The following is a 26,021-nucleotide window of genomic DNA, read 5'->3' as shown; positions in this document are numbered from 1 at the left end:
TAGGGATATCTAAGATGAGACAGAGAAAGAAAAGATAAAATTTTGATAAAAATTCTTAAATAGACATGTTTTTGTGAGATATCTAGAATGATAATGCACTTCACAAAGGATTATTCCTTCAATTTGATAAACATGACCCAAAAATGCTAGCAAAAAATTCAATGATTTCAAAGGCAATTACAAGTGGACAATAAAAACCCTCAACAAGGACAACAAAACAAAAAACTAGAACCAAGGAAGCTAAGTCATCATATGGAAATAGATGTAAATGGGTGCCATAATTTCAAATGTGTTTCTCGCAATAAATGGCCTATGTGACTATGAGGACAATAATTGCCCTCAACATCAAGCAACCATGAATGTGAACATGTTTCAACTAGAATGTAATGAAGTGATATCAGCACAAGAGAAGCAGCATTGTACTATAACCCTGTGTGTCATGTCCCCTCTTCGAAATTAAGTCTCAAGGGATGCCATTGGTCTACTCGTCATCCGAATAGGCTAAATTTAGTGTGAAAGGGATGCTTTGCGGTCACGGTTAGTTGGTGGCGACTTGACTTTAAGCTTGCTTGGTGTCCTTAGCAAAACCTTGTTAATATTAATATTTATATGTCAATGACTTGTTAACTTTTATTTAAAATGCTTGGTGGTGTCAATATCTTTCCTAGCCCAACTAGCTTCCATTTCTAACATGAGCGTACTCTAATTTTGGAGCTTTCTACATGTGGTTGGGAATGAATTGTAATGGTCTTGTTTTGTAACAAACATCCAATCCAGGAAAAAGAAAGGTTGTTGCATGGGATAGAACCATTGGAAGAGGAAAAGAAAAGAAGCTTCACGTCTACAAATTAGTCATTTTGTGACTACATTTTTCAAGGACGTAAACCCTTCAAGTTTTACAATTTGGATGACAATCTGGTTGCAATTTTATAGAACGAGTTCACACAGAACTCAAACGTGGATTGAATCTTTAGATGCTAAAAGGAATGGAGTTGATCATTTGCTTCTAGGCATTTTGAATTTAAACACGGCGAGGTATTTTTCTTGTGGGATTTGAAAAGGTGAAATGGGAAGGTTGTCGTGATGCATGTCGTGACTATGTAGTAGTTTGTGGTTGGTTAAAATTGGTGTAGTCGCCTTAGTGAGTTAGGGAAAGGAGCACATTTTAATTATTTCCCAGTAGTTATATGTGTGTTGTGTGTGGGGCGAGACACAACACCGAGCTAGATGGGTATTGCTCTTGATTTTGAGAAGCACGAGAACCATCACATGAATAATTGGTGATTGAATGTTGGGTGTTTGCTCTATCTATCATTTGAGAGAAGCAAAGTCTTTGTGCTTGGCTGCAACTGCATTTATTTGGTAATCTTCTTAAAGAACCAATGCCTAATATTTGCAGCAACACGAAGTTTCAGCTACATACGATAGTCTGTGACACCACGTAGTCATACAACACAGCCTTCAGTAACTCCAAGTTCTTAGAAAATTAATTTGAGCTAAGTCCCTTCCTTTATATGTGTGTGTGTGTGTGTGTGTGTGTGTGTGTGTGTGTGTGTACACACACAGACACACATATATATATACACATATATACATATTTATATATATATATATGAATGTAAACATTTGCAAGAATTTCATAAGACTCAATTACGATTGCCATATCATACTGTGTTAGTGTAACAGACTGTATGTGTAATACTATTCTGATTTGTTCTCCAAGATAAGAATCTGATTATGAGTTCTTTTACATAACAGTAACACAGTGATAGAACCAGATTATATTACGATATGATGATCAAGAATGCAGGAATATGTTTAACTAATCAACGCTGATATGCACTAGAAGACTGAATTACATATGTGTTTGTCGTGTCTAATAATTAGTGGAGATAGCATATTAATAGATGGGAGGGTTGACCATGAGTCATGACCGATAGGCGTGAATCATACTTGAATCACGTCTATCGGGCGTGACTCAATAGTCACCCTCAATAATCTTTCCAATATCGACAAGAGTATTATAAACTCGGTTTAAAAAGGCAATCGATAACATAAGAAAAACTTCATTAATTTATTCATATACATTTCATAATATATCTGCATATCTATATCTATCTATCTATCTATCTATCTATCTATAGATATATATATATGAGTATATTTAAATATCCTAAACATATATGAATAAAATAAATATCAACACATGAGTTATTAATAAATCTTCATAATTTATGTTCAACTAATCTATATATTAACACTCCCTCTTAGATTAGTAGGCTAAACACACAGAAGAAGTCTTTGATCAAAAGACTTCTTTATACAATGTCAGATAAGTGTTGATTCATCAATGATAAGATATTCACCAACTTATATTTGACATTATGTAACACGAGTATTGGCCTATCAGAATATCAATCACATGATATTCACCAAGCACTCTTGAGTAATGGCCTATCAGAACATCTACTGAATGATGTTCACCAAGTACTCAGTGTGGTATTGGCCTATCAGAATATCAGGGCAAGATATTCACCAAGTACCAAAAATATATCTATACAAGCAACTTGTAGATAATCAATGTAATGATATCCAACACCTATTGTTGATTTATAAGATAAAGCCTTTACATGAAACAATTACACAAAATGAATCATGCTAGAAGTTATTGTAAGGACATCACTTTACAACAACTTCTCCCAATACAAGTGAAATCATTTTGAAGTCGTCACTTCTTAATGATTAACAAAGTTTCATAAATTTATATAATATATGTAATGTACAATAATCAATTTCTCTGAGACATTTCCTCAAATTTTACAATCATACCAAGTTCTTTACGAAGTGCTCCACCTTTGTCTTAGCAAGTGGTTTGGTAAGAGTGTTTGCAATTTGATTCTTTGTACTAATATATTTCAACTTGATTACATCCTTCAAAACCATATCTTGAACATAATGGTATGGTATCTCGATGTGTTTTGATCTGTTATGAAACACTGGATTAAGAGATAGTTTAATGCAGCTCTAGTTATCACAATAAATAGTAGTAGGTGGAAGAGGCTTTCCAAATAATCCAAATAGAAGCTTTCTCAACCATACAGCTTCTCTTGCTCCCATGCATGCAGCTATGTACTCGGCTTATGTAGAACTCTGTGCTACTGAAGATTGCTTCTGACTAAACCAAGATATCATTGCTGACCCCAAAGTAAAATAACATCCTGAAGTGCTCTTACAATTCTCTGAATTTCCTACCTAGTCAAAGTTTGTATATCCACTTAGATTTAGTTCAGTTTTACTGTATTTGAGACCATATCCAATTGTACCACTAAGATACCTCAGAATGTGTTTTGCTGCTACTAAATGAGTTTAATTAGGTTCACACATGAACTAACTAAGAACATTTACAGCATAACAGATGTCAAGTCTTGTGTTTACGAAATACATTAAAGAACCAATTATCTGTCGATATAGAGTAGGATCGACATTCTCAAAATCTTTTGTTGCTTCTTTTAGTGTCTTGAGATTTGTTTCCATAGGAGTTTTTATTGCCTTGCTGTCCAACATGCCAAATCTTTTGAGTAGGTCAAAAGTATACTTCCCTTGATTTAAGAAAGTTTCATTTGATTGCTGCCATACTTCTAGTCCCAAGAAATAGTGTAGTATTCCTAAGTCCTTCATTTCAAATTCAGATATAAGATCTTGTTTACATTTGTCAATAAGATGATCTTCTCCTGTAATCAAAAGATCATCAACATATAAAACCATAATCAACATATCCCCCTATATTACCTTGTAATATAAATTTGGATCTGCAATGTTTTTAGAGAAACCAAGTTTACTTAGGTGATGATCTATCTGTTTATAACAAGCTCGGGGAGCTTGTTTCAATCCATATAATGCTTTTTTGTAACTTGCATACATGAGATTGTTTATTGTGTACTTCAAATCCTTCAGGTTGTTCAAGATAAACTTCCTATTCTATAATGCCATTCAAAAATGCAGTCTTTACATCCATTTGATGAATTTTCCATCCCTTGGATGCAGAAATGGCCAAAACAGTTCTGACAAAGGTATATCTAGCTACCGGAGCAAAAGTTTCCTCATAGTCTATTCCTTCTTTTTGAGAAAATCGTCTTGCTACAAACCTCGCTTTGTACTTGTCGATACTTCCATTTGCAACATGTTTAATTTTAAATAGCCACTTTGAGGAGACAACTGATTTATTTTTGGGTCTAGGAACAATATCCCAAACATCATTTTTAAGTATGGAATCATATTCTTTTATCATGGCATCTTTCCAATTTTGACGTTTTATTGCTTCTTTTACATCAAATGGTTCAAATTTGGAGATTCCACTCATTAATGCAATGTAACTAGAATATATGTTAGGACGTTTTCTTTCCATAATGAAATCTGAGGGAATGGAATTGTTCTCTTCAGTTAGCTTCCTGGCTCATAGTGGTCTTTTCTTTTCCTCAGAAGTGTGAGTAATGTCCATAGGTTCAACGGAGTTATCTTCCTCCATTAGAAACTCCCTCTCATTATCAGAGTTTTGTTCTTCTAGTGTCTCTTCTAAATTTTATTCAGTTTCATCCTTAGATATTTTGAAAATTGAATCTTCATCAAATATTAGATCTTGACTTAGTTCAATATTTCTTTGTCCAAGGAGATAGATACGATAAGCTTTGGAAGTTTCACTGTATCCTACCAAGCTTCCCTTCTTTCCTGAGGGATCTAGTTTTGTTCTCTTCTCCTTAGGAATGTGCACATAGATAGAGCAACCAAAAATTCTTAGGTATTTAAGATCAGGTTTCTTCCCAAAAAATGCTTCTTCAGGGGTCGTGTATTCCAAATGAAAGTGTGGACATCTATTTTGAAGGAAAACAGCAATATTTGAGGCTTCTCCCCAAAGAAAAGTTTCAAGATTTTGATCATGAAGTATTGCTTTAGCAGCTTCAACTATGGTTCTATTCTTTCTCTCAGCTATTCCATTTTGTTGAGGATTATAGGGAACAAAATACTCCCTCTTGATCCCAACAGTTTTACAATAATTTATAAAGATCTCAGAAATGTACTCTTTACCATTGTCTATTCTCAAAACTTTTATTTTCTTTCCAGATAGATTTTCTACAAGGGCTTTAAACTCTTTAAATTTAGTCAAGATTTCTTCAGACTCTTTACTTTTAAGAAAATAGATCCAAGTCTTCTTAGAGAAATCATCCACAAATAGGATATAGTATAGGAAACCCCCTAGTTAAGGAACCAACATAGGACCGCATAAATCTAAGTGAATAAGTTCTAGAACTTTTTTGGATTTGCTTTGACTATTTCGAAATTTAGTTTTAATATTCTTCCCCAGAGTACAACCTTTACAGGTTCTTTCATGGTATGGATGAAGTTTAGGTAGACCCATTACCATTTTTTCTAGAGAAGGTAATCCTCAAAAATGAAGATGACCTAGTCTCTTGTGCCAGATTTCATTTTCTTTGAAAGAATCATGAAGTAGAGCTGAATGAGTGTGAGTGTTAAGTTGATAAAGACATCCATGTCTGGAGCCAATCTTGTACGCATTTTTTATGTTAGAACTCTTAGGCCAAGCTAAGACCTTTCCTTCCATAAATGTAACTCTAAATCCTTCATCTTCAAGAGCAGAGGTGGAAAGCAAGTTTCTTTTTATACTAGGTACATATAGTACCTTAGTAAGTTCAATTGTTTTCCCTGATTTCAGATGAATAGTACATGTCCCTATTCCCTTTATGGGATAGCTTGTATCATCTCCAATAGTTACTTCGTTAACATAGTCTTCCTTGTTAGAATCCAACTATTCTTTAAAACCTGTAATATGTCAAGAGGCTCCGCCACCAATTACCCAAGTACTTTATATGGTTGATGCTTCACTAGAGAGAGCTGAATAGAATGCATTATGTTTGGAATTTCCATTTGAGTTTTGAGTGGTTGCAAATGATGCTTGTTGCTTAATTCTATCAGGACATTTAGATGTTGGATGCTCAATTTTATCACATCTAAAACATTGCATTTTGGAGAAGTCAAGTTGGTTTCTCTTCCCTTTGAATTTTCTCTTCTTCTTATTTACTTGTGTAGAGAGAACTTGTAAATCTTCTTTTGAGGAGGAGACATTTTGGTATTGGGCTACTTGCAGACACTCTTCTTGTATGCAATCAGCTTTAAGTCTTTCAAATTTAGGAAGTTTAGAACAAGAGCATACCCCTTGCCTGAAGGTATCCCATGATGATGGAAGGCCTTTTATAGCCATTATTGTTAACTCCTTTCCATCACAGACATGTCCTATTAAAGAGAGTTGACTTCGAAGTTCAGTTATTCTCATAAAGTATGAGGAAATTTTCTCTTCCTTATTCATTTTAATATTTGAAATTATGTCCCTTAATGTGATAGTCCGAACAGCATTATTTATCTCAAACATATTTCCAAGAGCATTGTACATCTCATGTGCAGTTTCTAGTTCTAAGATTATAGGAAGTAGATGAGTTTTTACACCATCCACAATGAGCTTCATCGCTTTATTGTTGTCATTCTCCCATTTTTCCAATCCATCATTTCCTTTGGGTGGTGGGTCAGAATTTTCAATGAACTTATTTAGGCCATGTTCTTTCCATATAAGTTTTAGTTGTAGTTTCTAGCCTACAAAATTTGAATCACCTTCTAACCTGTCTTCTAGCCTCATGCCGTTCACAATTTTAGAATAATATTTGAATAAAGTCTGATTTCGAATTGCTTCTTTAAACCTGCTCTGATACCATGTTAGTTTAAACCTGCTCTGATACCATGTTAGTGTAACAGACTGTATGTGTAATACTATTATGATTTGTTCTCCAAGATAAGAATCTGATTATGAGTTCTTTTACATAACAGTAACACAGTGATAGAACCAGATTATATAACAGTATGATGATCAAGAATGCAGGAATATGTTTAAGTAATCAACGCCGATATGCACTGGAAGACTGAAATACATATGTGTTCACTATGTCTAATAATCAGCGGAGATAGCATATTAATAGATGGGAGGGTTGACCATGAGTCATGACCAATAGGCGTGACTCATACTTGAGTCATGTCTATCGAGCGTGACTCAATAGTCACCCTCGATAATCTTTCTAATATTGACAGGAGTATTATAAACTTGGTTTAATAAGGCAATCAATAACATAGGAAAAACTTCATTAATTTATTCATATACATTTTGTTATATATATATATATATATATATATATATATATATATATATATATATATATATATATATATATATATATATATATATATATATATATATATATATATATATATATATATATATATACGAGTATACTTAAATATCCTAAACATTTATGAATAACATAAATATCAACACAAGAGTTATTAATAAATCTTCATAATTTTTGTTCAACTAATCTATACATTAACATACTGTCATATTGTATCTTTGTCATGGAAACAAGCTGATTGTAAGTTTTGTAGTTATGTTTTAGTATATTAATTTCTAGCTATTCGCATTTTGAAATGCAATGAATTCATTCTGAATATTACAAGTCATACAAACATCAGTTGTGGTTTAATATTGAGTCATCAATACATCTTCAGCAGAAATAAATTGGAATTATCAAATTCAATTAAACAATAGGAAACCCATCAAGACAGATACTTGCAAGACTATTCCATAAAATTGGAGTCTAAAATTCATAAGGGAACTTACAGTGGTATCAGAGGTGGTTTTCCTGCCATCTTGTGGGAAATTTGAAATTGAATGCAACAATATAATAGAGAACCACGTGGAGTTTGAAGACCACCACTGTAATGACCCCTACCTATAGGCCACTAAAAACCTCTAATGCTAAACTAAGAAATTTTGTCAAACACTTCACATACAAGGGTCATATGACTTATATAGTATTTCAGTTTGCTTTAATGACTCTTTTCTTCAATTAGCATCAATGAGAATTTTTGCAAGAGGGCTCAAAATTGACAAAACAATGACCTAACATGAATGTGCAACTTATTTTAACAATATTCAATGCATATATGTGACTAAAACTACTTGCAATATACAGCTACAGCAAATAGTAATTATGACAAACACTTTGGATGCAACCTATGATGGCGTTAATGCACTTATAGCCCACTGGCATTAATACAAACACTTGGTATGCAAAATTATAACATTGTTTATGCCAAAAAGAGAACCTACAACCAATTGACATGCAAACTAATAAGTTGATCATGAATGATAAATACATATTCAATTACAACTATGTCAGACCAGCAACTTATGTCTCCTTTATTGCACATATAATGTCAACTACAATGCTAGTATGAAATGGCCAAGACTCTTGGCTTACATCTGCAAGAATAATGCTTATATCTGATACAAACTTTCACCTACAGCCTTATCTTCTAATATGCATCTAAATGATAAAAATGCATAAAATATCCAAAGGAACCTGATTGTAGATGGCTGTAATAACTTTTACCAATGCTGCCTTTTCGTCTTGCTTCTTCGGATCTGCTTTTTCGGTTTGCTTTTTTGGATCTGCTTCTTCGCTTGCTTTTTCGGATCTACTTTTTTCCTCTTGCAACCAAAACTCAAACCCTCAGGTAAGTCTAAGTATACAAATTAAGTTCAACTTGAAATGGCTGGGTGCCACTTCCAAAGGGCAACCCTTCAGAGAATCTTTCACCCCCTCAGTTATGCAATCACTTGGGAGGTATCGTTCCCAATGATTAAGCTGAATACTTGGAGGCCTTCAAGCTCCACAAATGCTCAAGTAGACACAATAGAGAAAATAAACTTGGATGATAGACAATGAGCCCTCCATGCCTATATATTCTTTTTCTCCACTTTCTCCAGAAACTTCTAAAACATTATTTTATTTTATCTATTAAGTGACTTTATAAAATATGTTATAATTCAAGTCACTTTATTAAATTAATTAAATATAAAGTTATCTTTTAATATTTATTTATTTGATAACTCTATAAATAATTAACTTAATACCACTTATTTATTTAATTAAAATAATTAATTAGTCATTCTCATAAAATATTCATTATTTTGGACAACTTAATTAATTAATTAATTGAATCAAATTACCTCCAAAATGGGGACATGACAACCACCAGTACCAGAAGGCAGGACAACTTCTATGATTATCAAAGCCCCTTCTAGCTTTGAACAAGTTGCAAATATGGCGGATGAGGACAGAGAAGTAAGGGAGACTTTGAGAAGAAACTAAACAAGGCAAGAACATGTTGTTGATGTGTTGCAACAGCTTATAGAGGCAATACAACAATTAAATAGAGGGTCAAGAAGACCTCAAAGTCATTACAATTAAGGCGCTCGTACAATTGTGTCCCCACAAAGCCCTAGAGCACCTACACATGCCTTAGATAGACTGTTAATGTCTATATTTGTTGAGAACAATAATGAAGTGGAAGTGAGAAATGTTGGGGCAGCAGTAGCTATTTCGGAGGATGGTAGGGCCATGCATGCCGAGTGAGATTTGTTTTTAGATAATGTCAAAGCTTATTTAAGTTTTGTTCAGTACATGAGGCAGCGAATAGAAATGGAAGGGCAAGGTAAGATAGAAGGCACAAGGCTCAAACCAAGGATTCAAAACATGCTATGGACAAACTATCTCTTCCAACATTTGAAGGCAGCGGTAAAACTTCAGCCTGTGCTTGGATACACAAGCTAAATACATTCCTGATACTTAAACCCATGTTAGAAACAGAAGGAATTAAATTTTCTACCATGCATTTAGATGGGACAACGTATGATTGGTGGCATCATGGGCTTATTACACTATATCATGAGCTGATTAATTCGTATGAGGCCCTTAGCAACAAGTTGATCACCCTGTTTGACAATAAAGATATAGAGATCTATTAAAGAGAACAGGCCTAGCTGAAACAAAGTGGTGCTTTAGACCCTTATCTTTAGAAGATTTCTATTGTGGTTCTGGATATGACAGAAAAAATAAAGGTAATGTTGTTTGTTGAAGGGCTGAATGAAAAATTCAAAGGGATTGTTAAAGTGCAGAAACCAAACACGCTGCATGAACCCATTAAGATGGCACATAATTTAGATACTAATCCTCCTCTATTGCAGCCACCTAGGAAGCCATTTAAAGGGTCAAAATCAAGTCTGAAATCTGCAAATCAGAATAAGACCATACCACCTAAATTAGATTTGAGTACAAAAATGAGTTAAAAAGGAAAAGATTGTGTTTTACATGCAAAGAATCGTGGACCTTTAATCATAGGTGCCTTAAGAAGGATACATTGGATTAAACTGAGGTTGTTTCTGATGGTGAAAATGAGGACAACACGTCAAATAGCAATGATGATGAAGGTAACCCTGCACAATCCTAGGTATAGACAGTTGAGGGAAATGTTTCCGATCAGCCACCTACGATTGCCAATCTTTCAAGATTACCTGCAGACTATCTTATCTGCCTAAAAGGAAATGTGAAAGGGCAGTTAATTGCTTGTTTACTGGATATCGGAGCTACACATAACTTTATTAGTACCTGCACACTAGCAAAACGGAAACTGCAAGTGGAAGTGGTTTCTGAATTTGATGTTAGCGTTGTTGGTGGAGATCTTAACTGTTCCAAGAATGTATCCAGCTGGGGAATTACACCTTAGTAGCTAATTTTTGTGGTTAAGTTAGGTGGGATGGACGCCATCTTAGGTCTACTGTGGCTTCAAACACTTAGCAGGTAACCTATTGATCGTGATCTGAAATAGTTAGAGTTTTTGAGAGACCATCAGATTATTCTTAAGGCCATGATAGAAGGAGCGCCTAAGATGGTTTCAGCTCATCAGATGAAGGCCATTGTGAGACACGATGAGATTGTGCGGGCAGCCCAATGTTTTGTGTCTACCAAATTTACTTCTGATTTAGGCCAGCAGTATCACATAGACATACAGACCATGTTGAATAAGCACAAGGGTGTCTTTAGAGACACTGATCCCGACATATCACCTGATTGCATATTTGAGCACATGATAGAGCTGAAGGAGTGTGTTGAGCCCATCATTACTACTCCTTATCGCCATCCATGACATTTTAAGGAGATTGAGAAAACAATTACGAAGTTACTTGTCATGGGACACATTAGACCTAGTTTGAGCCCACTTGCTTCTTCAATGGTATTGCTTAAGAAGAAAGATGAAACTCTTCGGATGTGCACTGAGTACAACACTTTAACGAGAGGATAATCAAGAAGAGATGAATTGCATGGAGTTGTTTTTCAAAAATTGATCTTTGCTCAGGATACCATCAGATTCGAGTCCATGATGAGGATGTGCATAAGACAACATCTAGATGCCACTACGGTCATTGTAAGTTTTTGGTGATGCTTGTCAGTCTCACCAATGCACCTGCAACATTTCAATTATTCATGAACAACATTTTTAATAAGCACTTGTGTAAGTATGTTTTGGTGTTCTTTGATGATAGTATGATATTTGGAAAATCATGGGAAAAGCACTTACAGCATTTGGATGAGGTTTTGAGTATCATGGAGCAGCATTCTTTATTTGCTAAGGAATATAAATGCGAGTTTGGTTTGACAAATATTTTAGACCTTGGGCATGTGATAGGGACCCATAGTGTCAAGGTTCATCAAGAGAAAGTACAAGCAATACTAGATTGGCCACCACCTAGAAATGCTTTTGATTTGAGGGGGTTCCTTGGGATATGTTAATAATATAGGAGATTCTTAAGGGATTTTCTTAGCTTGCAGCACCACTCACCGATCTCACTAAGAAGGGTGCTTTCAGGTGGCCAGATGATGGAGAGGTAATAATTAACGTGCTTAAAAGGGTCATGAGTACTTGTCTAGTGTTAGCACTTTCGGATTTCTCTTGGCTATTTGTATTGAGTGTGATGCTTTGGGAGAGGGGATAGGTGCAATAGTTATGCAAGATAGGCATCCCATCGCATACAAGAGCAAGAAGTTGCAAGAGAATAAGAGGTTGTATTCCACCTATGATAGGGAGATGTTAGCCATTATCTATGCAATGGCTAAATTCAGCCAGTATTTCATAGGTGGGAAGTTTTTCGTGAGGACAAATCATAACAGCCTACATTACTTCTTAAAGCAGAAAGAGTTGAATGAGAGGCAGTAGAAGTGGGTGAATAAGGTATAGGCTTATGATTTTGACACTAAATATGTCAAGGGCAAAAGGAACATTGTAGTTGATGCACTTTCCAAGAGGCCACCAATGGCTACTTTTTTGGTCCCAACCCGTACTGAGAGGGGGGGTGAATCGATACCCACTTGAAAACCAGTTACTCCTCTAACCACTCTAATTTTACTTAGAGTAAGCTACTTGACAACTAAGACCAAGAGAAATACAGAAAAGTAAAAGCAAGTAAGTTCACACACAAAAGCATTCATCAAGTTGACACAAAGATTTTTATATGTGGAAACCCTTGGTTAGAGGATGAAAACCACGGTGGGGATAATATACCCACTAGCCCTTATAATGCATGTAAAGCGTTACCCTGTTAGAAGCTACAAGTGTTTCTTCTGGAAATACATTTTGTTAGGTATGCTTATAACCTGTCAAGTTTTCACAAACCTGTGAAAACTACCTTGTTAGAGGATTTACAAGTCTCCTTCAAAGAGACACCTTGTTAGAGGATTTTACACTAAGCTTACTAATGAAGCTTTCCCTATCAAGAGCTACAAATAGATGCAATGATAAGAAAGCATACAATGTATTTCGACCTCAATGTGGCACTAGCTTCCCGTGTAGATCTATGCTTTGTATCTTCGGAGACGCATTGATCTCCTCGTTTACCTGGTGAGTTATTTGGTCTCACCTCTCCCCTTGGTTGTCTGCAACAACCCGTTATTGTATTCTCTTTCTTCGCAACTTCTTTGCTTGTTGGTCTCTGCTCTATGTGTTTTTCTACACACTTTTCTCCCTCTTTGTTCTCTACTCTTCAACAACCAACTTCTTCGACTCTCACAACAACAGCAACAACAGAAACCTCTTTTTGATTGCTTAAATTCATTTAGCGTTATCAGGGCACAGGTACCCATAACCAAATTATCCCGCTTATTTTTTAATTCAAATTTTGATTCTCATGTCTAGTTTGTTCACAAGAAATCCATGACCCCTACACTTAGGGCCTAGACTGGAGCCCTGCCAGTCCATCTGTGAACTAATGGTTGCCTTCGTCCTTGCTTACTTGCGTCGTTTCGCTCTTTGCTTTTGTCACATCCACCCTGCCCATTACTCTCCCATCACGTCAATGGTGACTCAGTTGGTTAATGACCTAGATTAACTAACTTGCATGCATGTCTACCTATGTTGGAATGGTGCATATTGGTCCACTCTTCTACTAGTAGTCACAACTCCTTGTGTCTTCTTCTTCCTTCGATCAACTGTCAAATAGTTTGCCAATCAATAACTTTTATATCAATGACAATACTCCTTACAACCTTTATGCCAAAGAGACTTGTAAGGTCAACATACTTGTTCTATTTCTAAGATTTCAGCTAATTGGAAATTTCAACTTTTAGTCGAGTATTTCAAAAACACTTTTTCATGTAAGATTATGGACATATTGATTCAAGATGACAAGTATTGGATTATTGATGATGTGATTTATTATAAAAATGGGATTTATTTAGTACCTGAATCTAAATTTAAGAACAAGATTATGCAAGCAGTACATGATACACCTTCAGCAGGTCATCCAAGGTACTTTAGGACTTACAGGTAGATCAAAGAGAAGTTCTCTTGGAAAAGCCTCAAGGATGATGTTCTTAAGCATATTAGAGAGCGACTTCTAGCACCAACTATCATCCTTAGACAAATGAGCAGACAGAGGTGGTAAATAAATGGGTAGAGAGTTACCTCCATAATTATGTTGTAGGGAAGCAAAGAGCGTGGTTCAAATGGTTCTATTTGGGTGAGTATTGCAATGATTCAACTTACCATATGTCTATCAACATGTCACCTTTCAGAGCACTATATGGTTATGAACCATTATCTTTCCTAGATTTAGCTCTATTTAACAACAAGACCCCATTAGCAAAAGATTGGTTGCAAGAGCAATATAATATATTTAGAGCCATCAAGGAGAGCATTATGCATACACAAAATCAGCAAAAGATTTAAGTTGATTGCCACACGACCGAGATCTTTTGGGTTTGGAGATATTGTGTTTCTTCGGCTTCAACCCTACGGACAGATATCATTGAAGAAGATAAGATAAGATAAGATAAATTTATTAATGTCCAACAAAAGACCACAAACGGGTCTAAGGGACTGAAAAGAGTACACAGAGGCCACAACCAACGGCAGGAACAACAAACAGTGACCACGAAAAGAACAAAACAAGAAAGAGGAAAGATAGAAAAACAAGAGAGACAAGGAACTTCCCACCAGTAAGTAGTCCAGGACTAAAGGATACCGTTCGAGGCAAAGGTATGCATGGGCCCCGAACTGTCTCAAGGAGCCGCTAGAGGTAGGATGATGTTGTCGAGTGAATGTTTTGCAATGTCTCACAGATATAGTATGGTTCGAGGAAAGGCCAGGCGACCTCTTCGTTCCCCAAGTGGAAGATCCAAGGGTGAAGGAGGTAATGAACTGGTTTGAAGTTTGTCTCGGCAGGAATTGAAGCTCAAGGTTGTAATTGTGCAACTGTATTGCCGCCTGGATGAAGAGGGCAAGGCACCGCTAGTTGGTGTAACTAAAGGAGGATGATAGGCTCCTGCACCCCCTTAACAAGTAGTGGAACCTCCCCCGGATCTCATAATAAATGAAGCAAGGGAAAATAAAATGGGTCTCCATATCCACCTCTCCAAATGGGTAGAGGCAACAAGTCATGTCCTCTTTCTCTATATGATGGTTAGTTTGTACACGCGGCTGATGGGAGCTCACCCGAAAGGATCCCAAGGAGATGAGGAGGGCGTGGGTCCAACAGTGCGTGAGATAGTAAGGACGAACAAAGATCCCGTCCTGAAGAGCCATATAGTGCTTAGCATAAAAAGCCATCCTTAGGTGAAGTCTCCTCAGAAGGTTTACCCACGTCATGATGATATGCTACCTGTAAATGTCAGTCCTAATGTGCTCATTCAACTCCTGCTAAGAAGGAAGTAGGTGAGCGAGGTCATCCAGAGAGAATTGAAAGGGGGGAAGGTGGTTCGTTGAGATTCCAATCGAACCAAGAAGAGCAGAGGCCTTGGTGAACCAATGACAAGCTCTGTTAATAGGATTGGATCCCGCAACGACCTAGGAAGAGCAATAAGCCAAGTAAGAACTTGACCCCGATTTAAGAGTGGCTCATAAAAGCTTAGGCCCTGATTCTATGGACACTACAGGATAGTGAGGAGAGTAGGTAAAGTGGCCTATGAACTTGAGTTGCTAGATTATAGAAAAATCCATAATGTCTTCCATGTCTCTTGCCTTAAAAGGTTATTCGATAGCATATTGCAGCTTCTCCTGAATTGCCTCCTTTAGATGGAGGAAAACTAGTATTGGTGTTGTCGAAGATATTAGAGGTAAGATAGAAGCACTTAAGAAATAGGACAATTAATGAATATCTAGTACGATGGAGGGACATACCTATTGAAAATGCAACTTGGGAAAATGAAAATATCTTACAACACCCAACCTTACAGTTGCTTGAGGACCAACAATCACAGGAAGGGACGACTGTCATGTCCCCTTCTCGAAATTAAGTCTCAACGGACGCCATTGGTCTACTCATCATCCTAGTAAGCTAAATTTGGTGTGAAAGAAATGCTTTGCGGTCACAGTTGATGGCCACTTGACTTTAAGCTTGCTTGGTGTCCTTAGTTGAAAGATATTAATATTAATATGTCTGTGACTTGGCAACTTTTATTTAAAATCCTTGGGGGCGCAAATATATTTCCTAGGGCAAGTAACTTCCCTTTCTAATGTGAGCACACTCTAATTTTGGAGCTTTCTACATGTGGCTGGAAATGAATTCTAATGGTCTCATTTTGTAACACACATCCACTCCAAGAAAGCGGGGTTGTTGCATGGGAGAGAACCATTGGACGAGGAAAAGAAAAAAAAATTGAATTCTACAAATTAGTCATTATGTGACTTGCATTTTTGAACGACATAAGCCCTTCAAGTTTTGCAATCTGGTCGCAATTTTGTAGAGCGAGTTCACCTGAACTAAACAATGGATTGAATCAATAGATGTTGAAAGGAATGGAGTTGGTCGTTTGCTTCTAGGCACTTTGAGTTTAAACACAGCAGACTATTTCCTGTGGGATTTGAAACAGTGAAATGAGAAGGTTGTTGTGATGCATGTTGTGACTGCGTAGCAGTTTGCAGCTGGTCGAAATTGGCATAGTCGCCTTAGTAAGTTGGGGAAAGGACATTGTAATATTGCCCAATAGTTATCTATGTATCATGTGTGGGGTGAGACACAACACCGAGCTAGCTCGGTATCGCTCTTGATTTTGAGAAGCGCAGCCACATGAATGATTAGTGATAGAATGTTGGGTGTTTTCTCTGTCTATCAGTCACAGGAAGCAAAGTCTTGGTGCTTGGCAGCGACTAAAGCTATCAGGTCAGAGCCTAATATTTGAAGTGATGTGAAGTTCCATCTGCATACATCAGTCTATGACAGCCCATAGTCATGCAACACAGCCTTCATTAACTCGAAGTTTTTAGAAAATTAATTACTCTCACCATATGTAGACCCAAAAACACATGGCTGGTATCGTACACTATAAAAGGACCTTTCCTTTTCATTGCCCATCCATTTTGGACATTTCAATTGTGTACGTACCAAATGGGATGAGAAACTGTCATGCATTTTGTATTGCAGCCAAACCTGTGTGCTTTTTGTGTATGGAATCATTAATAATTGGCACTCTTTTTCTTTGCCAACTTTACGGTCATAAATCACGAACAACCTAAGTAGGATACCATCCAAGGAATATCACAGAAAACCCCCTTACTAATTTCCGTAAGGCATAGTCACCATGATACTTGGATAGCCATCTTTAAGTAGGATATAGGAGTATATGAATAAAGCATGCGTTCAGAGTTCCCATTACTGAACCTAAGTTCCAGGTGATTGTGTCTTGAGGTATTTTTAACCCTAATAATGATTTGGCAGTGTCTTGTCCAAAAACCCAGATTGCTCGAGTTGCAAGCCAAGTTTAAAGATGAACAACCCATGTTTGTTCAATTTTTAAACCCAATCTAAAACTTATCCTCCTTTCTAACCAAACCATAAACATCTTTAGACTTAACTTTAATCAAAGTCACTAGCAAATTCAATGCCTGCTAATAGGCTTGCCAACAAAGCAAGGTCATTCATTGTTGAAAATGAACCTCATACTACAAAGCGTCACCATAACAAGATAATTAACCTGTTGTAATTAAAGAGAAATATCAAACACCAATCACGTCTTCAACATAATTCACACCTTGAGCACAATAAAATTTCATATGCAACCTGTCTAAATTTGGAAATGACACTAAAATGGTATTAGGGTAATTTTAAGAAGGGGCCTCAAGAAGTATACCTTGAAACCAATAAGATAAAACTAACGAAAGGATACTCTTGAAAATAATTTTAAAATTAAAACAATTAAGGTCTGACTATAAGAATAATTAATGAAACCGTGAAAAAACTTTACTTACAAGGAAGACATGAAAAGGTAGCATGAAAATTAAGCAAAAGATTACTCTCTTTTAATAAAAGATTCTCTCAATTTCTAAAGTGTTTCCTTTAAGATTCTTTAGGAAATGAAATTTAATACATGATGAGGTACCAATATAACTAGGGAAAAAGAGGTAGTAATATCCCAGTTGGATTGTTTTGATACGGTTTACACCAACTTTTAACCTTGAGCTTGGAGTATGCATGAAGTCACAGGGGCGAAAATCCAGTAACGAAGAAGAAAGCAGTAAAAGAAGCAAGGATATGAAATAACAGGATAGAAAAAGGCTTCGCTCAAAGAATCAAAGATATAACAATTCCAATGTAATAAAATCAGCTGTCAAAGTTTTAACATGTATATCTTGTAAGGCCTACTAAGGGCAATTATCAAATGTATAAATATTTGTCATGTAAAAAGATCGTATGCCTTCTAAAGACCCCACGAATTTTAAGGGGCAAATGTACATTCTAAAACAGGACTTTGGCCGTGGGCTATATTCAGGATTTTCTTCCCCATTTTTTTTCCGAATGCCTCACTCTAAACGGGGTTTAAAATAATGTAAATTATTTTGAAATATAATATGTACAGAGCACTTGCCTTTTACGGATTTAGAAAAAATCATATGTAACCTAAAATAAACAAAATGTCAGAAGAAACATATGCTGAATTGGTACAGAAGGAAACAGATTTACTGCAGCGAATAAAATCCTATTCCTATTAGACGGGGGCAGGTATAGTATATTCTATGTAGTAGAAAAAGAGCATATTCTTACACATAAGCAACAGGAAGTCCAAAAGTGAGAGAGTTTAGCTCTCGCACAAGCTCATCTTCAATACCCAAGATGAGATCACAGGCGCCCACTCTAATTTCACCTCCAATCCAATTCGTGTTACTTTGTTTTTCATCTTTTTCTTCTTCCTCGCAACTCTCTGAGTGAGAAATTTGTATTTTTCTCTTCTTCGTGACATTCTGCCCACCCTCCATGCTTTCCTCCAATTACGTCGCCAACAAAATAAGCATCCTTCGCAAAACACTTCCTCAAGTTTGGGTATTCACATTTCAAATTTTACCGTACTTACAAGCGATAATTATTTAGTTGTTATAAATTATCCTAATCAAATCATTTATTAATTAAGTTTTATAAGTGTGAAATTGAATATATCGCGACATTTGAATGTAAATTACAGATTTCAACTATATGGTTGGATTTCATTGATGCCAATTTATCACTACCATATCTAAAAATTTAATTCAATTTTTTTTTTTAAATAGGTCGAGAGGTATCTAATTTCAAAAGTTTATTTATTTTATATATACTATCACCCAATACATAAAAATCTTAAATCTATCTTTAAAAACTTCATAGAAATCTTAAATTTTAAAACTCTTCTTAGTTTTATGAGACTGAAAAATCCACCAGTTCACATTGAGTTAAACTATCCATTGCATGCAACTTTTAAGTTTTTAATTATATTTAGTCTCTATAACTGTTAAATTCTATTTTATTTCTGTGACAAGTAAATGACCGTCAATTTTTTTTAATAATGAAAAATGTTTACATTAAAGATTGTACAATTGTAGAAAGCCTCTCGGCTTAATTGGTACTAATATATCATATTTATGGGGATCACAATGTTGCAAATTTTGAAAAATAATTATGATATTTATGGGGATCACATTGTTGCAAATTTTGAAAAACAATTTTGATTATTTGTTTATTTATGATGTAATGACTAGTCAAACTATTAAAAATCTATTGTTTTTTATTTATTATTTATTTAAATATAAATAAAAGCTATTGAAAATCATTTATAAAAAAAACTATTAAAAATCATGAATCTATTGATTTGCAAAGTTAAAAAATCCTATTGTTAAATTATTATAATATAATTTTTAGGAATGTATGAAAAAATAGTTAGATGATAATCAAAAAAAATTTAAATTTTTTAATATAAATATTTAATTCTATAAATAGACTATTTATTACACAAAAACAATTGTATATAAATGAATTATGTGTGTATGTATACAAGCATTTATTATTGTTCAAATAAAATTATACATATATATACATATCTATATATGTACATGCATACATATGTATGTGTTTATATATGTATTTATGCATGTACAGAGATACAAAGAGAGAGAGAGACGCATACACACATACACATATATACATATATGCATATTGTTGGAAACTACAATTGGAACAAGTGTTATCTTGTCATTGATGTCAAACCTACTGGTAAGATATTATCAAACCTATTGGAGAGACATTTACTAACCATGTAGAGTGTCATGTCATTGGATTGATGAAGAAGATTTGAAAAGAAAAAATAATAAAGTGAGCTAGTATTGTTGTTGAGTGATGAGAAAATAAGTATCATGGAAATACAACGAGCACTTGATAAGTTAGTCTTTGACAAGATAATGTATTATTCAATCAATATGTAAAGTGAATAAGCCAAGTAAACTTATGAATGAGTGAAATGACAAGAGTTAAGTTAAACACTAAGCTTGACTAAGAATCAGTATTGGTCAGTCAATGAAGCAAGTGAAGTAGAAGATTAAAGAACTTAAGAAGGAGTTGAACAAATAGTTCAAGCCGAGTGATAGTTATTGTTGAGCAAGTTGATGAAGGAAATGTTAATGGCTGAAAGCACATATCTGTGTCACCTTTTAGGACCTTTAAACTTGTTTTGGTCAAATTTCATTTCTCTATCAAAACTTAACTTTTTTCAAAAACTAAAAATACTCTTTTATAGATCTCAAAGTCAATATCATCATTAAATAAATTTCATAGTATTTTGATTACTTTTAATATGCTATAATCTCAAAATATTATAAGTCAATATTTTAACATTTCAAAAGATGCTCCATCTAAAAAGGAAAAAAAAAAGTCAACCATATCACAAATATATATATATATATATATATATATATATATTCATCCCTAGAGGAGAGAGTCCCCTTCAAGAATATGTAATTCATTTTCAAAAAGATGTATATTTGATAAGGAAGTTTTGACGAAAGGAAAAAATTGTTGGTTTCTAATAAGGTCAACTTTGAGTACTTATAACAAAGAAAACATCGTCAAAAACTTTTCTTTTTTTTGTAACCTAGGTATACATGTCATCTATAACATATTTTCAAATCATAGCAAAAAATGATGATTTGCATACATGTGTCTAACGGGAACTATACACTATATTTTTTGCAATTTAAAAGAGGACTTCAATTTTTTTTTAAATGAATAAATTCTTACTCAAAAAAATTATAGGCATAAAATTCATCTAATTTACACATTTCATCAATTTACATTATCTTCAAATTGTAAACACAAATACCATTTTTATGTCATTAAAGTTGAACACTTTGCATTACGGGATCCTTTTTCTTTATAAAAGGTGACATAAGTATGTGTTTTTACCCTAGAAGCGATTGAGCATAGTAATTGTTGAGTGAGCCAGTGAATGGCAAGAAAAACAAAATAGTATAAGCCAAGCTACACAGTGATTATCGAACAGAAGAACATAGTGATTGTCGAGTGACAACAAAATTTATAGTTTGTGAAAGAATAGTCAAAGTGTGTGGATGATAAGGATTAATGAGCTAGCATATTTAATGCATGATGAGAGTCTTTTATGTAATCAAAGGCATAGATTTGATCAATAGTTTCTAGAAGAAGAACAAGAACAAAATGATGGAAGGATTCAATGAATCCAACCTAACCCTAAGATCTATAGTGATGTTTAAGTGGAAAAAGATCAAAATTATCTATTTAAGGAGGCATGAGAGATGTTTTCTTAGGTTGATTCATTGTTAATTGGTGATCTTAAGGAGAAGCTATGAAGAGCAGAGCAATAGAGGAGAAGTGTGAAGAGATTAGTGAAGTGTGATTACTTAAAGGGGTGCCGAGAAGATTAGTGATGGAGATGATAATGGAGCTCGATCAATGAGCCAATAGATGAGCAAATGGAGATCTGGATTTGTGCTTTACAGATCAGACATATTGTTACAGTCTAACCATTGTGGCAGTCAAAAACCTTTAATCAAGGTTGACCTAATAGTCATTTTGTAAATCCTTTAATGAATTTGGCATTCTAATTAACTAGTTCACAATTAACAATGTGTTGTATAACCTTTAATAAGGTTGGCTCTTAACTGAGCTCACTTTAAAAGATTGAAAAATTGGTAGCATGTTGCTTGGTGATTTTTTTTCAAATTGGGTTTCCATGTTAAATTTTGGTGTCAAAGTTTCATTTACATGTGTGTATGTTATTTTATGCATGTCATTTTTACAGTTGTCTATTTTACTATTAGTTGACACATCTAGAGAACATTAAGTGATGTATAGAAAGTTGATTTACTAATGAGATGTTATATTGACCAAGTTATTGAATGAGATTGTTTAAGTTGGGTGAAGCTGTTAAAAGTTGAATTGGTACATTTGGACCTGAGCATAATTGACCCCCACTACCATTCTCTCTCTCTCTCAGTTATTTTAAACCATTCTAACAATTGGTATTAGAGTAGTGTTGCTTCTAAAAAAAAGTTTGAAGGACTTATAGCTAAAGATCAAGATGTACAAAAGAGTGATACCCAAGCTAAACAAGGAAAACTTTCCAGCATGGAAAAGTTTGATGAGATCACACTTATATGGTATTGGAGATTCTACATTATACTATCTACACAATGAATACATTGAGGTACCAAGACTTATGACAGTTGAACAAATGAAAGAGAAGCAAGAGCACAACCAAATGATGATTGCACTTACAACAATCCTAAGTTATGTTGAATTTGATGATGTGAAAGATTGCACTATTGTAAAACAAATGTGGGACAAGCTAGCACAAATCCATGGAGGAGACAAAAATGTTCTAAGAGCTAAGGCAGAAAGCTTGAGAGGCAAGTTTGATGACATGAGAATGCAAAAAGGTGAGACTATTACATAGTATTATGGCTAAATCAAAGAGGTGGTGAATGCTATCAAAGGAGTTGGAGGCATTATATCTAATGAGACTGTGATAAGTAAGGTATTGAGGACTTTACTACCTATCTATGCAATTAGAGTATCTACAATTTAAGAACTAAGATGTACACTCGGTAATAATCTAACTTTGAATGGTCTAATTGGTAGACTCATTGCATTTGAATTGTCAAATTTTGATAAATATTCACCTGCTAGTCTTGAATCTTCTTGTAAAGAACAACCAACCCTTGATGGTTCAAAGAGAAAGAAGAAGTGTAAGTATGTAGAAAGTGACAGTGAATCTGATGATAACCTTGATGAAGTTGAAGCATTGTTAGCCAGAAGACTACCTAGAGGAAAAAGAAAATACAAAGGTAAACTTCCTATTAATAATTTTACATGTAATAAAGATGCCCACATTGCAATAAGATGTCTTGACGGAGATGAGAAGGAAGAAAGGAAAGATTCCAAGGACAGAGGAAGGGTAGACAATAGAGACAACTGAGGTAACAATAATTACAAAGACTACAAGAATAAAGGTATGAAATCTTACTACATTGCTAAAGAAGATGATTCTGATAGTAATTATGATGATCATGGTGAAGAGGTTGTTTATATTTCAATGAAAGATGATTTTGATGAAGATGAGAAAATTGCATTGATTTCACATGTGAACAAGAATGATATATGGATAATTAATAGTGGTTTCTCATATCATATGACTAGTGATACAAGTAAGTATGAGAAGCTAGAACGTTATAATGGAAGTAGTGTTGAGTTTGGTGATGATGTACCATGTTATGTAAAAGGTAAAGGACCAATCAAACTGAATGATAAGATCAGATGTGACAATGCATATTGGGTTGATGATTTGAAATATAACTTGTTGGGTGTGGCACAGTTGATTAGTTCAGGCTATAGAGTTAAATTCCAAAATAAGAAGACAAAGCTCTATGATACCACTAGTGAACTTATTAGGAGTGGAGGGAAAATAAGAGGTAACTTGTTCTATCTAGACCAATATGAAGATACTTGTATATTTTTACAATTTGAAGATATTTGGCTATGTCATAAGAGGTCATGTCATATGAACTTTGATAATTTGGTAAACACTAGTAAGATGAAAATAATTAGAGGGTTACCAAGTGTTGATTAATGGAGTAATAAATAGGATAAACAAGATACTAAGAGGGGGTGAATCATAATATTTAACACTTTAAACTTTTTACGAATTCATTCACATCATTCAATAAAGTTGTGCATGTAAAACTTGTAATGATAACTTATTGTAACATGTAAATCTAATCTATCACATGCATGAAAGTCAAATAGATAACACAATATTTGTTACCCAAAAATCCTCCAAGGTGATGGTAGAAATCGAGTAGGGATGACACCCACAAATCTTCACTATTGGAGTAATAAAGTTAGCCTATCATGGTTACAATATTTGATCATAAAATATGATCTACCCTATAAGGAGTCTACCCTATTAAAGGCTTAAGAGATTGTCAGGCATCACCTTGTTAGATGATTTAACAATTACAACAAAGTAAGGACTCTGTTAGGAGAATTACAAAGATCTGTTAAGATCACTCTATTAAGAGATTTACCTTGATTCAAGTCTGTTGCCTAACTTTCAATATGCTTTGTAAACTAATTTTGAGTCTTCTCCTTGCTAACTAATCCTCTCTTCTAATTTGATATTAATTTTCTTTCCCTTTCACTCCATGGCTTATGAATAGGTCACTTGCTCTTATAGATGATAATAGAACCCTTCATTGACTTCTAATCTCAATCATTTTCTTTACTTATCATCACCCTCTCTTGCTTTCACTTGCACTATGATTCACACTCTCACTAACCATATGATCCAGGTTAAGATCATCACTATTTAAAGAGTATCGTAAAGATTTTTCTAGATAATTCCATGTTTTGCCTCTTTATCTTGATCATTGATCACACAACATAGGAATCTGTGATCCATGTCATGTAAATATTTTGTAACAACCTCTACAATATTTAAATGTTCCTTCCAAGTCAGCTTGATAATCATTTTTCCTCAAACTTTGTTCCATTCTTGACTTTTACTATTATGGTTTCTACAGGTGTGTTTATATCATGTGGAGGGCTCATGGCTGCCATTTGTATGTCTTCCACATTCTATTCTTCTTGTTGCTTTTCAACTGTGGCCATTTCATCTTTCTTCTTTTGTGTCTCCTCCACATTAGTATCTTCTTTTCCTTTTTCTATCTCTTCTTCCTTTTCTTCCTCTCCTCCATTATTTCTTCCCTCAAAGGGATCCTCTTCTCCTGCTTTGACAATTGCTAACCCATATATCAATTTCCACATTTGAGTGGATTTCTTTACAACATCTTCAATGTTGTTTTGGAGAATGTTGAATACCCTGTATTTGGGTGCAAATCTGCTACCATACTTCTTATTTTCCTTGATAATTTTCCCCTTTGTTAGGTCAAGCATCACTTGGGCTAGGGTTGATTCCCTTATTTTCTTTTCAAGGTTTAAGCAATAATGCCACTTATTTTCTACAAGGGTGTATAGCTCCTTGGGCATTTTTTTGTCTAATTCAAGTGGAGTATTCTTGAATTTAGACATCATGGCATACACTAAATCTTCTACCTTGTTTTGCTCTTCTCTAGCAAGTTTTCTAAAATCAATGTTCTTTAATCCTTTCATATCTGCATTATCTTTAATATTATCACAAATATTCTCAAGATCAAATTTAGGTGCATGACTTACCACCCTAAACTAACTTGTATCTTCTGAATCTATCTTTTTATCGTCTATTTCAGGCTGTGTAACATACTTTCTCCTTAGTTTCTTCTACATTGGGCCCTTCTATTTAGTTGCTTTTGTTTTCTCCTTTGCCTACTTTTTGTCCTTTTGAGTAGTGGCCCTTGTACTAGCCCTTGTTGTTGGAGCAATTGGCTTTGCTATGCTTGGCTTGGTAGCCCTCTTTGCCTTTGGTTTGGCTACAAGTTGTGCCTTATCCTTTCTCTTTTTAGGTTCTAGCTTTACTAGTGCTTCCTCAACTTCTTCTTCCTCTGCACCTTCTTCTTCTTGGTCTTCACCCATGCATTGGGTTAAAGCTAAAGGTTCTTGACCTTGCATCTCTTCTTCCTCTTCATCTTCTTCATCATCACTTGCACCTTCTCCAAACTTGGCCTTTAGTTTCTTAGCCATTTTGTCCTTCTTTTTCAAAGTAGAGACTATCTTCAATTCCATCTTAACCTTTGACTTCACAACATCATAATTTCCAAATATCTTGGCACTTTTGTCAATTTCTTCAACAAGAAGTGTAGTG

General features: G+C 34.7%; 1 protein-coding gene across 2 annotated transcripts in view; it reads right to left on the bottom strand.

Annotated features, from left to right (window-relative positions):
* Positions 1 to 18,851, bottom strand: part of LOC149561410 (uncharacterized) — a 295,535-nt gene extending 276,684 nt beyond the window's left edge. Inside the window, exon 1 of one of the 2 annotated variants that reach the window (XM_089825134.1) lies at positions 18,491 to 18,851. In XM_089825134.1, coding sequence (XP_089681260.1) covers positions 18,491 to 18,702 — 212 coding nt within the window. In that variant the 5' untranslated portion in view covers positions 18,703 to 18,851. The remainder of the gene's footprint in view (positions 1 to 18,490) is intronic. The other variant, XM_089825135.1, reaches the window with a different exon arrangement.
* Between the last annotated feature and the right edge of the window lie 7,170 nt (positions 18,852 to 26,021).

Source organism: Cupressus sempervirens, chromosome 4, assembly GCF_028749045.1.
Source record: "Cupressus sempervirens isolate cs-2001-9-10 chromosome 4, ASM2874904v1, whole genome shotgun sequence".
Taxonomy (NCBI): Eukaryota; Viridiplantae; Streptophyta; class Pinopsida; order Cupressales; family Cupressaceae; genus Cupressus; species Cupressus sempervirens.
The sequence above is the reverse complement of the archived record's forward strand: the minus strand, read 5'-3'. Positions and strand labels throughout refer to the sequence as shown.